At 30.7% G+C, this 17,221-nt stretch overlaps 1 protein-coding gene and 1 non-coding gene across 2 annotated transcripts; one reads left to right on the top strand and one right to left on the bottom strand.

Annotated features, from left to right (window-relative positions):
• Window positions 1–1,865: 1,865 nt before the first annotated feature.
• On the top strand, window positions 1,866–1,972 carry LOC150033869 (small nucleolar RNA R71). The gene has a single exon (XR_016532563.1). It is a non-coding gene; the product is annotated as a small nucleolar RNA R71 (small nucleolar RNA).
• Window positions 1,973–8,246: 6,274 nt separating this feature from the next.
• LOC120085939 (extracellular ligand-gated ion channel protein (DUF3537)) lies at window positions 8,247–15,356 on the bottom strand. Its single transcript, XM_039042270.2, has 4 exons — window positions 14,670–15,356; window positions 11,531–11,980; window positions 9,744–10,047; window positions 8,247–8,623 (listed from the first exon to the last, which is right to left on the bottom strand). The coding sequence occupies exons 1-4, from the start codon at window positions 15,075–15,077 to the stop codon at window positions 8,487–8,489; spliced, it is 1,299 nt and encodes a 432-aa protein (XP_038898198.1). The 5' UTR covers window positions 15,078–15,356; the 3' UTR covers window positions 8,247–8,486.
• Window positions 15,357–17,221: the final 1,865 nt, after the last annotated feature.

The raw sequence follows: 17,221 nt of genomic DNA, 5'->3' as shown, positions 1-17,221 counted from the left end.
AAAAGAACTACCACCTCCTTCATCCCGAAAACGTCCGGGTCGAAATATGGCTTTCAAATTAAGTTCTAAATTAGTGGATGCTGCCAAAGGGAGTGGCGATGCCATACGTAAAAAGGAAGAGACTCATCTTTCTTCCTTCGACTCTTCTTCTTGCGTTGCGATCGATCCTTCTTCTTTGTTCGTTTTTACTACAATCACATTGTAGGCAGCTACGTTCTTCATACTCTTCATCAGACTTTTCTTCTTCAATCAAATTCAAGTCATCTTCCGAATCTTATAGGTCTTCCTCATCAAGAAATTTCATGGCACGAATTATATTAAATTTGAGCTTCTGTCCGTTTATGCTCAAAGTGAACTCGCCCTTATCACATCAATTTAAGCACGACCCGTTGATAAGAAAGGTCGCCTCAAAATGATGGGCACATCTTTATCGGCCTCATAATCCAAGATGATGAAGTCAACTGGCAAAATAAATTTATCAATTGTGATCAGCACGTCCTTCATCTTACACTCTGGCCAGAGACCTGTCGGCCAGTTAGAGAGTCACGGATGTGGGCACAAGTTGCCCCACATTTAGTTGTCGAAAGATTGACAGCGGCATCAAATTTATGCTGGCCCCCAAGTCACACAGGGCTTGCCCAATATAGAGTCCTCCTATGAAGCAATGAATAGTGAAGCCCCCAGGATCGCTCATCTTTGGTGGGATAATAGATTTAGAACTTTGCGTTAATGCCACCGTGGCAAATTTTCCAGCGCCTCTTTTATTGGTTACCATATCCTTCAGAAACTTAGCATAGACAGGCATTTCCTCAATCGCTTCACTGAAAAGAATGTTAACATGTAATTGCTTTAATATAGATAGGAAGTGTTGGTACTGTACCTCTTCGTTTTTCTTCTTCTTTAGCCTCTGAGGGAAAGGTGGTAACTAGACTTTCACAGTTCCTGTTTCATTTGACTTTGAGGTTGACGCAACCTTAGGTTCTACGACTTCATTTTCTTTTTCTTCTTCTTGCATTGCCGCAATCGCAGGTTCAACTGCGATGGAGGTTGATTTGTTTTGCTCCTTCTTTTCTCCTTCCACAGTCTTTCCACTACACAATGTCACAACCTGACATTGCTCTTTACCTGAACCCCTTGGGTTGCGTGGAAGCTCAGTTGAACTTGGCAGCGCCCCTTGCGGTTTACTTTTGAGCTCATTTGCAATTCAAGGTTGCGGATGAATGTAGCCTGGCTTTGAAGCACTGTTTCATTTTTCTCTATATATTGCTTCAATAGGCCTTCTAGGGAAGAAGATTGCGGTGGTTGTTGTGAGCTACTCGCTTGGTTGCTCTATTGATCGTTGTTGCGTTGAAGGAACCCTGATGGCCCTTCTTTTTATGCCACAGATTGAAAATTTTGTTGTAGATTCTTCCAAGCAAAGTTTAGGTGGTTTTTCCACCTGGGGTTGTAGGTGTTGGAAAAGAGGTTGTTCTTTACAAAATATATAGACTGTGGGTTTTGTGGACAATCTTCCATCGCATGCCCATCATCGTAAGTTGTACCTTGTGGTATTTTGACTTATTGCATTGATTTGTCCACCTTGCGGTGTTGGGCTGTTGATCGTCATTCCTTGAATCAAATTCATTATTGTGGTCATTTGGTTTACCAATGAAACAATAGTACCGTTATTTGCATCAGAATCTTTGAGTCTTAATCTCTGGTCGCTCTCCCTCCAGTCTTCATAATTCTTGGAGATGCAATCTAGGATATTCTTCGCCTCATCATAAGTCTTGTCAAGCAGACCACCAGCTGCTGCCGCATTGGCAACGATCTGCGAAGCAGGATTCAAACCGTGGTAGAAAATTTCCATTTAAAGGCAGTCTGACATGCCATTATGCGGACAATTTCGGATCAACCTTTTAAACCTCGCCCAGGTATCTCTGAGCGATTCGTCCATGTCTTGTTCAAAATTAGTAATAAGCTTTCTCCGTCTCGTGTTTTCTGTAGGTGGGAAATACTTCTTCATAAACCTCTCCACCACCTGCTCCTAAGAAGTGATCTCTCTTGGTTCGAGCGAATAAGCCCATTTCCTAGCCTGATCACAGAGAGAAAATGGAAACAGTGTTAGTCGAACCTCCTCAGTAGAGATATTCGGGAACACAAAAGTATTGCAGATTTCAATAAAGCTTCGGAGATGGGCATGCGGATCCTCGCCACGCCTTCCTCCAAATTGACCTGCAGCCTGGATCATCTGCAGCATCATCGATTTCATTTCAAATCTACTTCCGTTTAAGGCAGGCCTCATGATTCCTGGAGAGAAATCATAGAGGTTTGGCGATGCATAGTCCCTAATGGGCCTATTACGATCGTTGGCCAACTGAATTGGATTTGCCATGACATTGTTGTTGTTTGGTGCTTCATTCCTAGGCTGCTCTGCCATCTCTTCTTTATCGGATTGTGGTTGCTGATGGCGGTTCCTTAGTCTCCTTCGGAATGTTCTCTCAATCTCCGGGTCGTAGTTCGCCAGAGATTGAAAGTTCTGCAAAGAATTCACAAAAATTACCGTTAACAACTATTTTGTCGAAGTCCCCGGCAATGGCGCTAAAAACTTGATGCATTAAGTGTGGAAAATGGATGATATACGTTGATGGAATTACGTTGTGCACTCAAGTTTCCCCAGCGAAATTCAAGTGTAAATTCCTCTAAGTTTCCTAGTAAGTCTAGGGTCGAACACAGGGACTTGTGAAAATAGTTGCGTTAGAGATTTTTATGAAAACTTGCAGTAACCGGTAAAATAAATAAGGTGGTTGGTTTGTTGTTGGGTTAATGAAAATAATAATAAATGTGGCAGAGTTCGAAAAGAGTTGGCAATGAGAAATATGATGAATATGCGGTGAACGGGTTGAGAAGGGTTTCGGCTAACACTCCCTAGGTTTCGTTCATGCCTTGCGATCATGCAATATGCATACAATAGTAAACCACCTCTCGGTGTGAATGCCACGGCTTTTAAAGCTAGAACGGATGTGATAAATATGCGATAAGTCTACAGGGTTTACACATAAACCTCTATTTCTATTTATGCAATGACAACATGACATTCACATAAATATGCGACTGCATAATATCATTCCTATTCCTAGGATGCATGCGATGAAAGTTGACAAACAGAGCTTATCTTTAAGTCCCTATTTCTTGTTTATGCAGGCCTAATCTCGCTCTTTCAAGTCAGATTCTAACCTAGCTCTCTTGAGACATTAGGTTCTTTCTTTAGATTCTCTCTCGAGCAACTCTAAAAGGATGTTTCGCACAACATAAAACAAGACAATCGCAAGCAATGAACTTCCTAAATCATGTTATCTTAGTTCCTCTCAACCCATTCAACTAGTTTAGCTACTTATGCGTATTAAGAGAGTGAGCAAATGTAGAAATAGAACTTCCATTAAATAGATAAAAGATGAAGTACAGAATAACAATGCAAGTATAGTAAAGAACCTGGAGCAATTTCTTGCCACCAGGTGTTACACTGTTCTACTCGTGCTCTAAAGATATTCTCGCTTTCGCGAGAGTCAACCCGCTCTCTGCTCTTACGCCTCAAGGTTTTCTCTCGAGCTGCCTTGGACGATCTCTAATGTCACCACTCTTCTCTAGCTCCGCCGTGAAATGGCAAAGAAAACTATGAACAGAGGTGTGAACTTGTAAAGTTATGAAGTAATCGACTGCTTAACCCCTTCTCTGAAGAATGCACTTGGTATTTATAGGGCATCAAAGGTGAAAGGGGCATTCTCTCTCCTAGTTGTACATATAGGACAACTTTAATTCCTGACTGATGCGCCGGATAGTTGTCACTGATAAAGCTGGATGTACTTTGTGACCGTTATCGGCTATCAACTTAATTTGGATCCGACTGCTGTCAGCTTTCTGTCCCATCGATCTTAATTGTCCTTTCATCCAGATGCGTCCACCATGTTGCGGTGATTCTTCTTGGGTGGATGTTTACGAGCACGATCAACGCAAAGTCTTGCGGTGAAGTTACGCTCGACCGATGTATTCCTATGATCACATTCTTTGCATTGCGTTAACGCATTATTCTACACAAAAATATAGTGATCAACTACCGAAATGCGTTGGACGCATGCGACCGCAATATTGTAGAGTTTATGCTTAATGGACGCAATTTAACATTCCACCGCACTGCTGATTGGTTAAGATGGACACATAACATATGCTTAAGAAGAGTTCTGTGGAGGCCGTTCATGTTGTTGATGAGGAGTTCGTGGCCGAGGCGATCGTTGAGGACGAGTGCGAAGTGTTCGGCTGTGTTGCGATCGTGCGCAAAGGAGCGTGGAGACGCATCTTCAAATGTTCATAGAGTTTTCTCTTTGTGCATTTAAGTTTTCATGCTATAATTTCTGTATGAATTGTATAACCGCTTGTTTTGAAGTCGACTGTAAATGTAATGTTCATTCATGATTGTGATTTGGAATAATCTTATTTTCGCTACTCATAGAAATCTCGAATCCGATTTTCTTCAATCTTAACTTGAAATTTTGTGGAATTTATCTCTTTTCGAGGCTTAGTTTTGCATGATTTTGAACTTGTGGAATCTAGTTTATGAATTAAGTGCATTTAAGGGTTTGACCAACTGAAGTAAGTATATTTAAGGGTTGGAATAGATTGAGGGGGACGAAAGATAGGACTAAGGGAGAAAGACTTATGAAAAAATTATTATTCTAATACACATCCCACCCACAAATTAGAGACGAACAATCAATCAAATACAGAAAAAACTAGATGAATAATAAGTTTCCTCTTTGCATTTGAAACATAATTCTCAAAAACAAATACTCAATTACCATGGGCCAAACTCATTCTCGACCTGAATTTCAACCTGACCTGTTTATGTCTTCACTCGATCCCAACCCTACCGATGTCGTTTGGCTTGAGAAATTCCCATTTCTCAATAAATTGTGCCATAAAATAAGACAAAATCTATCCAATTAAATTTCACTAAAAAAAATGTTTATAGATTCATTGATAGATAACGATTTGCACCATTAATTTTTTGATTTACAGATTTTTACCTGGATGGGAATCTGCAATTTTCGTAGCCTGAAAAACAAGAAAGATCACAATCGAAACACAATTCAAATATAGCATTTTCCATTACATATCTGGAAAGTTTCTTTGAATCAAAGAATAAATTTAGAGCAAGAATTTGAGAGTTCGGAGTGAAGAAGAAACATACTAGAGTTTAAGGAGATAGATAGAGCTAGTGGCGATTGGAGAGGATGAATTAGAAGACAGATAGAATGAATGTGAAAGCTGAAAAGCAAGGATGACACATTTTATGAAGAAGCAGAGCGAAGAAAGATCAAAGATGGGAAGAGGAAGAGAGAAGCTGAAGAGATCTTTTGCAATGAGAGAACATGAAGTTCGATTGGGAGAACGAGTGAACGGGCGAAGAGACTTTGAAAAGCGTAACCCTTTTAGAGGGAGAAATTTGTTGGGTAATTTCATTATTTTGACTAGTGCCCAAAATATTTTGGTTTACCGCTTTTTTCCTCTACTTCTAATAACATTTTTCTTAAAAGACTATCCTAAAAAGTTATTAAAGATGATATATGTTGTAGTGATTATATGTTGCATGCCCAATTTTCTATGTTTTGTTGTTGTCGTTGTTGGGGGGTGGGGTATTTTACAAAGTTTTAGTTTGTATTTTATAGTGTAAAAATAAGTTCTCGCCCTTTTTTGATATACCAATAAAAGTTGTTTGGATCTAACAAAATCTCAATTTTTCTATGTAACCCTTATGAGTTTTGGTAATTTGTTGATTTCCTTGGTTTTAGAGTTAAATTATCATTCAATTCCTCTTTTGTAACTTATTATTATGGATTTGTGAAAGCAACTAAGAATTTATTTTGTTCATGTACAGGTTGATTACTTTTGTTTTAGGGACATGTCGTTTTTAACTTTTTGACCGACATTAAAAATGGATTGGACAATGTCATTTAAAAAAAAAGGACAATAATTCTGGGCTTTAATGTCGGTTTAAAACTGACATTGAAGGTGGTGTATAATGTGGTTTAAAACCGACATTAAAGACCTTTTATAATACTATCTTGGATGTTGGTTGTCAACCGATATTAAAATCTTTTAATGTCTTTTAATGTCAATTATAAAGTCTAGAATTCTTGCAAATGTGAACATGATTTTTTTTTTTGTTTTTGATTGACAATTCTTAAAACTCAATAATTATATCAATTTGTGTATGAATTGGTTGATTTTACACACGTAAATATGGCATAAGAAAACTTTTGATTGGACCAAAACTTTTGATGTATATACATGATTGGTTACGTTTATATTTTAACATGTTAGACTTTTATCAAAATTAGTCATTGGTATATTGATTTGCATCCCTTACATTGAATTTATATTTTTGCATGGAATTTGTTAAGAAGCAAGAAATGCTCAAGCAAAATTAAACATATCTTTTTTCGAGTTATAGTAATTTGCAGATTGTTTTGAATATTTATAAAGCATTATTTTTAATATGTTAGTTTATTTTTGTTATCTTTGTGCCCATTAAATATCGTTTAAGCACAATTAGGCAACACAAAATGTTTGAAATATAATATATGTATTATTTGAATTTTAATAAATAATCTATACCAACGCATCAACATGAATGATTTAGATCTTGTGGAAAGAGACTTTCTCCCGATGCAAATTTATGTGTAGGAAGAAATTTTCTTCTGACACAAATGAAAATGTTGATAGAAGTGTACTTCTATCACGAAATTCTTAGCGTGAGGGAGAAAATTTGTCCCCATGCTATTTGATGTATTATGAGATAGCCTCTACCTACGCAACAACTACTTATGCCAACTTTTTCATTTTGCATCAGAGATCAAATTATCTCCCGATGATTTTGGGATTAAAATGTTGTAGTGGAAGAAGAGATTGAGAATTCTTCAAATTGGAACGAGATAATCCAAATAAAGAAACAAGTTTAACAACTCAATAACTCTCTAAAAAATAAAATAAATACAAAATTGAAACATATATAAAATATAGTTTAATTGTTTTGACAAATTCAAACGTAACCCATCAAATGATCAACTATAAATTTAACTCTCATATATTAAATGTGTAAGACGTTATTTAGTAAACATTTTATTTATTTATTTATTTATTTTTAAATTAAGTCTATGAGTATTCTTCCTTATCTACTTTTCATCAATAGTTTAAAAAACCAAGTCAAATTTTAAGAACAAAAAAATAGTTTTCAAAATGTTGTTTTTGTTATTGGAATTTGGGTAAGAATTTAATTATTGTATTTAAAAATTATGTAAGTCATTGTAAGAAATGTTAATGAAATATACTCAATTAAAAAAAAAAAAAAAAACCAATATCAAATGGAATCTAAATAAAATATCATCCATATTTCTAATAATATCCAACAAGCATCATGTCCACTTACTTTATTGCTTTTTTTTATTATTATATTTAATTTATTTTTCTATATAATTAAAGATGTCAATTCCCTCATGTCTCAAAACTCATTGAATATTTGAAAATGTCCTGAAAATTAAAATCCTGTGCTAATCCCAACCACACAAAAAGAACATCCAGAAAAATATCTGTTGGACAAATAAATATATTGTCGACAATAAAATATATTCCTTTTATTGGTTAAAAGATTTGTTATAAAATAATATTGTATTAAAAAAAAAAGCAGCACCATAATTAATTTACAAGTAAATTTACGTAAAGAAAAAATTGATTAAATTATATAAAATACTTCCTTCAAAGTTTGTTTCAATTATGGACTTTGAACGATTACATTTTTTTCATTGAATTTTAAAAAATATATTTCAAATAATATCTTTAAATTTTAAAATTGCAATAAAAAAACTAGCAAAACTTAATTAATTATAATTTTTTAAATTAATTAACAAACATAGTGAAAATAAGTATTTAATGAAAAATTCAAGTTCAAATTCAAAATCATGAAATCTAGTGATCGAATTGAAACAAAATTCACATCTTAATGGTAAAATTATAACATTTTGAAACCTAGGAACTAAAATAAAATCAAACTCAAGAATTAAAAGTGTAATATTTTAAAATTTAGAGGCCAAATAGAAACTATATTTAATACGTGTGGATGAAAATGTACATTTTCCTATTTTTATAATTTAACCCAAGAATGAGAAAAGATGTCTTGAGGGATGTAAATGATAAAAACTTGAGAAAAAGTGAAATGACAAAAAAGCACACAAATTTCTATTATTAACAACAAAAAAGAAGCACAAGGGTGTGAAATGTAAATATCAAAACCCAAGAGGGGAATTAATACATGGCCATGGGGACCCTAAAATGTAAATAGAATAATACACTAGCACAATACAGGGCATAAGAATTAATAAGGATTTTGATTTTTTTTTTTTTTTTAATGGGAGAAAAATAAATAATTACAATATAATAATGATTAAAAAAATGGTTTAAGAAAAACCAATGGTTTTGCCAAGCAGCCAAAGAACCAAGGATAACTCAATTCCAAAGATGGTGTGGAGTGTAGTCCTATCCAGGGTAAACCCGTATATCGTTATCCCAGCTCTGTTATTCTCGAAATACGTCACTGCATAATTACCAAACAACCCATATTCAATTTCAATCCTTTTTTTTTTTTAATTTGAGGATTTAATATCAATTCTTATCACCATATTCCAACATTAATATCATTAATTTTGTTTTTTCATCTTAAATTAATAAAAAAAAATTTAAAAAAAGATTTATCAACATTAATATTAAAAGATTAGTGTAAATCTTGAAATTTAGAGACTATATTAAAACAAAATATTTAATAAGTATTAAAATAGTAATTTAATGACTAAATACACAAGTTTTAATATCTAATATTTTAATCGTTTTCCAATTTATTACTATCATTTTAAAATAGCAATATTGATTTTTGTAATTATTTTAACATTTTTTAGTAATATTCTTTAAATTGAGGGTTTGATAAACTTATTCAACACAATATTTAGTGAGATGATAGAAATTTAGAGTAAGAATGGAGTCACTCTAAAGAAGAAAGTTTCTAATTTCTTCTCCAAATTCTTTTCTTTTAAATTTTTACCAACTTGTTAAATATTGTATCAAGTAAGTTTATCATCAACTAATTTTAACATATAACTCACATGCATATGCATATGTGTGTTAAAAATATGGTGCTAAATTAAAATAAATTATATATATATATATATATATATATATATATATATATATATATATATATATATATTATAACCAAATAATATATGATTAAATTATACAAAATATTCATAAACCTTTTCAGTAGTTATAATAATACGATTATGAAAAGTTTCATATTTACTCTTAAACAGTAAAATTTGTTTAAGAGTGACACAATAGTTAAATTGTAATAATTTGAAGACATATTACACATTATTTACAATATCATTAATATAAATTGATGTGGTAAAAACTTATAGGTCAAAATTGATTATATAAATAATTTTAACGATAATAACAATTTTTAATCTGGTAATTAAAGTCAGATAGACCTAATTTTTACAGATTAGTTACCACGTCAATTTTCATTTTTTTGTTTTATTGACTTTTTTTTAACAAATTTCAAAGTTTAAAATGTAAAAAAATAAAACTTTTTAAACTCATGAATATGTTATATAATTTCACCAATAGTTTAATTAAAAGGTAAGGAAAATTAGAATTACCTAATGCCTGTCTCTTTTGGAAGGAGATTGTGCTGTAAGCGTAGGCTGGGATCAGCTTGGTGTTGTCTAAATCATCTTCTTCGTCGCAACCTTCCGATTCATCTCCGCCTTCGTGGGTCGCCGGAAAAACCTGCTGTATGGTGGAGGCCATGGGCGTCTCGCCGTCGGTGACGTCGAAAGAATCCAACGTCGCACACACATGCCACTTGGCAGCAAGCGACGTCACTGATTGCGCTTTGTGGGTGATTTTTGTAGCACTCCGTAATAGTATCATAAGACTAGTAAGAAGCGTCATGGAACATAGCTGCACCCAGTTTCATGCATGTTTGATTTAATTACTTCTAATCTCCAATTAATTTTATTAAAAACAAGATTAATAGAATTCCAAACTTTCAATTTCGTGTTTGATAAATCATTAAGCTTTTGATAGGTCTAATAACTCATTAAACAAATTTTTAATAGTTCCATTCATTTAAAAGTTTTTAAACATGTTAAAAAACATATTAGATTTCAATTTAGACTTTTTTAAAGAGTTTAGGAATTTTTCTAAATACAAAAATAAGTATACATTTTTAAAGTTAATGAACTCAACAAATACAAAACCTAAATATATAGGTTCTATACGTTAGTATTTATACATATTTCCTTTTAATTTTCTTACTATGGTTTTCACCTTGCATTTTTTTATTTATAAAAAGTTTCTTTTTTAAAAAAAATCATTATCAAAATTTAAAAGACTTGATAAGAGTAGATAACTAAGATATAGAAATAGTATTTATAAACTTAACTTTCATCGATAATAAAAATGATATAATAGATAATAAAAAACTAAGATTTATCGTAAAAATGATAATAGATAATAAAAAGTTAAGATTTATTGTAAAAATGATAATAGATAATAAAAAGTTTATTGAAATTACATGGACTAAAATTTGACAATTGAAAGAATAGAAACTAAAATTGATCAAACTTTTAAGTATATGGATCCAAAAAAAATTTAAGTTAAAAATCACTTTTAATTTATTCCCAAAACTTTCATAGAAGTAATAATTTAGTCCCGAAATTTGGTTCGTAACAATTTAAGTTCTTCTACTTTCAATTTTGTAATAATTTAATCTTTGAATTTTACAATGTAACAACTTAGGGCCCGTTTGGATTTACTTAAAAAAAAAGTTTTTTTTTTCAAAAAAACTCATTTTTGTTTAAATATTTTTGATAAAAACTTATTAAAATACATTTGAAAAACTATTTTAAGTGATTGTCAAATACTCTAATTTCTTTCAAAATGACTTATTTTTTAAATTAAACACTTGAAAATATATTTCAAACACATCATAGTCTTTATATTTTTAGTCCTTATACTTAGAATTAAATTATTACATACCAAAGTCTATAGACTAAATTGTTACGACAGTAAATCGTTACAAACCAAAGTTTAAAGACAAAGAGTGTGTTTGGTTTAACTTTCAAGTGTTTAATTTTGAAAATAAGTCATTTTTTAAAAAATAAAAAAATAAAATGTTTAACAATCATTTCAATTAACCATTGAAATATCTTAAAGTGTATTTTAAACCATTTTTATTAAAAGAATTTAAATAATAATAACATTTAAAAAAAAAAAAAAAAAAAAAAAAAAAAAAAAAAAATTGTTTTCTCTCATGAATCCAAACGGACCCTCGATTGTTGCTTTCGCAAAACAATTTAATGAGTTTAAGATAAAAAGAAATTAACAAAAAAAAAAAAAAAAAAGTAAAATGCAGTAGAGAATAGGGAAGTAAGAAAGGTACCGCAAGTTCTCCAGCAATGTAGATATTGAGGTTGGAAGAGGATTTAGTAGTAATAAGCAGCGAAGTAAACTGGCTACCGGTGACGAGGACGAGGGATCCCAATATGAAGGCGCGGTAACGGTGGCTAATGATTCGGAGATGGCGTCGGATTCTCAAATGCTCGGAGAGGACGGAGGCGACGTCGGAGTCGACCTGGAAGACGGTGGCGAAGTCCTGGAGGCGGAGGATCTGGAGGTCGCAGATGAGACGGAAGAGGATGCAAACAAGGAATATGATGGTGGTTCTGTAGAGCCAGGATAGAAGCTCCATGGCACATGCTACTACGTCGCTCACTATGACATTACCAAGGAATGGGATCTGTGAAGCCCCCGATGCGTACCACCAGATTTTGTATGCGCTCTCTGCTGCGAAGCATGGGATCACGAATGTTGATAGTACTCGAAGTGATCTCTACATACAATACAATAACAAATTCAACCAATTTTATTTTGCCTTTGCTTTTTCAATTCAATTCAATTTTCTGTTTCTAAGTTTTATCACTACTTTCTTCATACTTTATTTAAAAAAAAAATCGAAATTTCATTGAATCTTGAGAATATTTCTAATAGTAAAGACTAATTTATCACAAATAGTAAAGTATAGGTACTAAATTGTTATTTATTAAAGTTTAATGTCTAAATCATTACAAATTTGAAAGTACATAGACTAAAATTATTACCCACCAAAATCTAGGGACTTTTATTGTTACTCTATTGAAAGTTGAGGGACCAAAAAAGATTTTTAACATTTTTTTATTGTCTTACAACTTTGTTTTTGAGATTTGAGTAGGTTTTAGATTTACATTTTTAATTTTGATTTTTCTTTAAAACTTATTTTTAATCTTGTGTTAATGTCTATTAACTAATTTAAAATAATTATGAAGTATAATTTTAAATTTTTAATAGTGATAAAAATAGTGAAATTTAATTCACTATGATTTTTTAAATTATTTTAAATTAATTAATATATATTAATACTAAAGATGAAAAGTGAGTATTTAGTAAACAATCAAAACTAAAATTGTCAATTGTAAAACATAGAGATCAAATTAAAACAAAACTCAAATCTCAATAGTAAAATGTAATATTTTAAAATCTATGGACTGAATTGAAATAATACTCAAGACTTAAGAACTAAAAGTGTAATATTTTGAAATTTAGGAACCAAGTGAAAATTAGAATCAAGACTTAAGAACTAAAAGTGTAATATTTTGAAATTTAGGAACCAAGTGAAAATTAGAACAAAAACTTAAGGGTAAAAAATGTATGTTTCCGAAATTAAAAGTTTAAACTTGAGGCTATTTGATCTATTTAAACTTTTAATTTCTTGTCTATTTAGTTTTTTTAACTATAGAACGTGTATAATAATTTTTTAAACTTTTAATTTTGTGTCAATATATATGAGTGTTCCTTATTTTTGGGATCGATCTATTAATTTTTCTTTTTTAAAAAATAATGAATTTTATATTAGACACAAATTTAAAAGTTGAAGTTTATCAGACATGAAATTCAATTTTATCTATAACTATATTAGTTAATTCTTATTTTTTTTTTAATCCAACTACTTATTAGACATTGTTTAATCAAAGTAAAAAAAAAAAAAAAAAAAAAAAAAAAAAAAAAAATGTGTTTGACCTATAAAATACTATGATAATTACAAGTCCATAAATTTACAAATTTTTATAAAATAAGTCATTGAACTATTAAAAAGTGTCAAATTGGTCATCTTACTTAAATTTTGTGCATAATTAATATCCTTATACTTCAAAATGTCTAAGAGTCTCTAAAATTAAAAATTTAACATCCTATTATACATACTATTTATGACAAAAACATAAGCATGAAAGTTGTCTGTGAGCATTTATAAAAGGTTGAGGGATCTAAGATTTAGAGGCCAAATTTTTTTAATAAAGAGTTGTCTTTTCATTCTCAATTGTCTAAATTTTATTATATTTTATTTTTGTAAGGAAGTATAATATTCTCTCATTAAAAAAAAAAAAAAAAATGTATGGGCCCAAATTTCAGGTGAGTCATAGGTCACTCCATATTTTGGGTTCAAAATATATAATAATTTGTATTTTCAATTACAATATTACTATTTTAAGTTATATTAATTATTTTTAAAAGTTTGAGAGCTAAATAGTGAAAGTTAAAAGAACTCAATAGTCATTTAACCTCATCTAAATTTTAGATAATATTTTAAAATTGGTTAAAAATCATTATTCGTCCCTGAATTTTTTTTTAATATAACAATTTAGTTCCTGAACTTTGGTTTGTAATAATTTAATCCTTATATTTTTAATTTTGTAATAATGTAGTCTTTGAACTTTAATATGTAACAATTTAATCTTTGTATTTTCAAAATTATTTGTACTTTCAAATTGTAACAATTTAGTCTTTCACATAAAAAATTCAATCAAAATTCATGTCAATTTTTAATATTTTATGATATAGACTTTATATTTTGTAAAAATATTGAGTCTCTAATGAATTTAAGGGTTTATTTAGGCATGAAATCTTATTAAATCTTATTATTAACTTCTATAATAGATACTAAATTGTTACAAATTTTAAAGTACAAGGACTAAATTTTTACATGGTAAAATTTAGGGACTAAATTGTTACAAAATTTAAAGTATAGAGACTAAATTGTTATAAACAAAAATTTAGAAACTAAATTGTTACTTAAGTTTAGGGACTAAAAGTGGTTTTTAACCTTTAAAATGATACAATACAAAAAAAATTATTTATTTATTTATTTATAAATGAAAATAGTAAATATATATATATATATATATATATATATATTCCAAACTCCCAAAATGGAATTTGAGAAACAAAACAAATTTGAAAATTTGATACGAAAAATAACATTTAAACCCTTTTCAAATTCTTACCATAAAAAGAAAAAGAACAAACACCGGAATCAGAGGCAGAAAAAGACCAATTAAACCAACAGAATTGTCCAGAAGCCCAAAAATTAATCCCCAAATCTTCAGAATTTCTTCAAATCGATTTTTTCAGAAACCAGACGAACAATTTCAAACAATCAAAAGATTCAAAATCCAGAGCCAATCAATCGAGAGAATCGAATTACTTACATTGAACTTGTTCGTATATCCTGTTCTCACAGTTTCGCTTTCATCGCAGAGTTTATCGAAGAACAAGAATCTCCTAAGTCCATACCTCCTGATGAAACCTGAAAGACAGAGGAAAGAAACCGTCGCCAGACTACTAAGCGACAATTGAACAACGCGATCAAACGGCCTAGCGTGATTGCTATCACATGAAGAACAAGCCAGAACGAAATGTGAAGTCGCTGGAACGATTATAGCGAAAAGGAAGAACATCGACCATGACAATCCAGCCGTCCAAATGTCAGATTGATCTACGCACATCCACCGGAGGTAAGATCTGAAGCTTTGTAATTCATCGTGAGCGTGAGAGGCTGAACGCTTGAATACGCTCGATTTTCTGCTAATCAACGCTTCTCTGTTACTATCTCCCATGGCGAAAAACAAAAACTCTCTCAATTGTTCCTCTTCTTCTCTACGATTTCTTCGATTTTTGTAGAAATTCAACCGATGGATAGCGATACCTTGATTGGAGAAGATGATAAGGAATTTTGAAATTACTTTTACTTCACTTTTTTTTTGGTGTAATTTTGTGGAAGGTTGAATGAAAAGGAATTGCAGAGAAGAATGAGAGAAGAGAAACAATGGAAGAACCCTTGTGGCTTTGGGGTTTTTTTTTCCTTTTTCTTTTTTTATATTTTGTTGAAGATCAAATGGACAGGGTAAGTGGCCTACACAAACAAGTGAAGGAGGCTTAGCCAAGGAATGCACGACACGTGGCGAGATGAATATTTGATTTTTTTAAAAAAATAAAAACTATTATTTTTGTTTCATAGACTTCTGGATTATTAGAATATAAAGGGTTGTCTGGGGCCCAACGAAATGGTATATCTTCACATCCTATATCATTTCAGTGTTTGGAGACTCATTATCCTATCTCACCAATTTTAATTGTTTGTGGGCTCATTTTCAGAACGTGTTTCGAATCACACCGCCATTTTCTTTCTGTGTATCGTATATCTCAGTGCTTGAACATACTCGATCATGTTTGAATATACTCGATCATACTCAATTGTTCATACTCGATCGTGCTCGATCATTTATACTCGATTATACTCGATCATGCTTGATCACACTTGATCATACTCGATCATATTCGCATATTTTGCACGTTTTCAATATTATGCATTATTAGTTACCTCATTTATTAAACTGCCTACCAACTTTAGTAATAACTGTTCTGATTGTTTGCTGATTTTAATAATGACTATTTTGATTGTTTACTGATTTTATTCTAATTGCATATTTCCATTACCCATTCAACCACTTCATTAATGACTCGACCAATTTATTAATTGGATTTGAGTTCATTCATGATGTAAACTTAATATTATGAGGCTGGTTACACTTTTTTAAAAAAAATATTTGTTGGGGCTATTATTAATATTCAACAACCACCCCTCTCCCTTCACTTTTCCTATATAACAAAATCGGTCCATCTCTGAGAGCCTACACTATCCAAAATTTATTTTGTCAATTCGATGAGTTGTTTAACTTCGGTTTCTTCTTCCCTACTTTCTAATGTTTGGTTATGTTATTTTCATATTATTAAGTTTCTAATTTTTGGTTGTTTGGTGGGTGGTAGGTGCCTCATTGTGTTTTGCTGTGGACTTCATCCATATCGTACTTCATAGAAGTAACATATGTATTTCTCTATTCGAACTAGTTCTCTTCCTACATTATAAGTATTTCTATATTTTTTTTTTCTAACTTATTTTTACTGTTTTGTTATGCAGCCCAGACTAATATGGAATATTCAATTAGTTTAATGTTGGCGTGTTACTTTTTTTTTTTTTTTTTTTTGTATTCCCCTATATTCCATTTCAGTTGTATTTTTTTGTGTTATTAATTTTGGTGTGTTTCTTATACAATGGATATATTACACAGAAAATTTGACATTTTTTGGTGTTGTTGCTTTTGGCGTTATTAATTTAATTTTTTTAATGAGTATTTGCATTGTATTCATTTATTTTTAATGTTTACATACTTCTTAATATTGAAGTTACCTAAGTTACTTTGCAAAAGTGTGAGATTTTTATTTTTGGAAGATTGAACAATAAAAATATAGCTTAATTAATAAATAAATATAAATATATTACTTAGACTTAATAAATTTCAGTAATTAATATAATCATTTTTAATTATTTTAATATAAATTATCAATGTAATCATTTTTAATTATTTTAATATAAAATTGAACTGTATACCATAACTTGAGATTGAAAAAAAAAAAAAATGCAATCAGTGTTTTATTTCAAATAGAATGGATACAATAATTGGATTATAATATTTTTAAAAAAATAATGTTCATAGTAGCAAATTATTATAGAGTACAAAAACTGAACCAGATAGCATCGATATAACAACTCTGCACATTCAAATACGGACATATGAATTCAGATATGACAACTCTGCACACGCAAACACAAAAAAATGAACTCAACATAATAATTTTGTACACCCAAACACAGACATCAGAACTCCACACATCCTATATCATAATCTTATATTTTTTGCGA

Source organism: Benincasa hispida, chromosome 9 (genome assembly GCF_027475165.1).
Source record: "Benincasa hispida cultivar pf3 chromosome 9, pf3_genome.v1.1, whole genome shotgun sequence".
Classification (NCBI taxonomy): domain Eukaryota; kingdom Viridiplantae; phylum Streptophyta; class Magnoliopsida; order Cucurbitales; family Cucurbitaceae; genus Benincasa; species Benincasa hispida.
Note: the sequence above shows the minus strand (reverse complement) of the source record. Positions and strands in the feature narration are given on the sequence as shown.

What these genes read in the sequence shown, in the direction of transcription:
- LOC120085939 (XM_039042270.2), bottom strand. Translation starts at nt 15,077, where the DNA reads ATGGGAGATAGTAACAGAGAAGCGTTGATTAGCAGAAAATCGAGCGTA. An exon ending in GATATACGAACAAGTTCAAT is followed by an intron (nt 11,981 to 14,669) that starts GTAAGTAATTCG and finishes TATTGTATGTAG; the next exon opens with AGATCACTTCGAGTACTATC. An exon ending in CCAAAAGAGACAGGCATTAG is followed by an intron (nt 8,624 to 9,743) that starts GTAATTCTAATT and finishes GTAATTATGCAG; the next exon opens with TGACGTATTTCGAGAATAAC.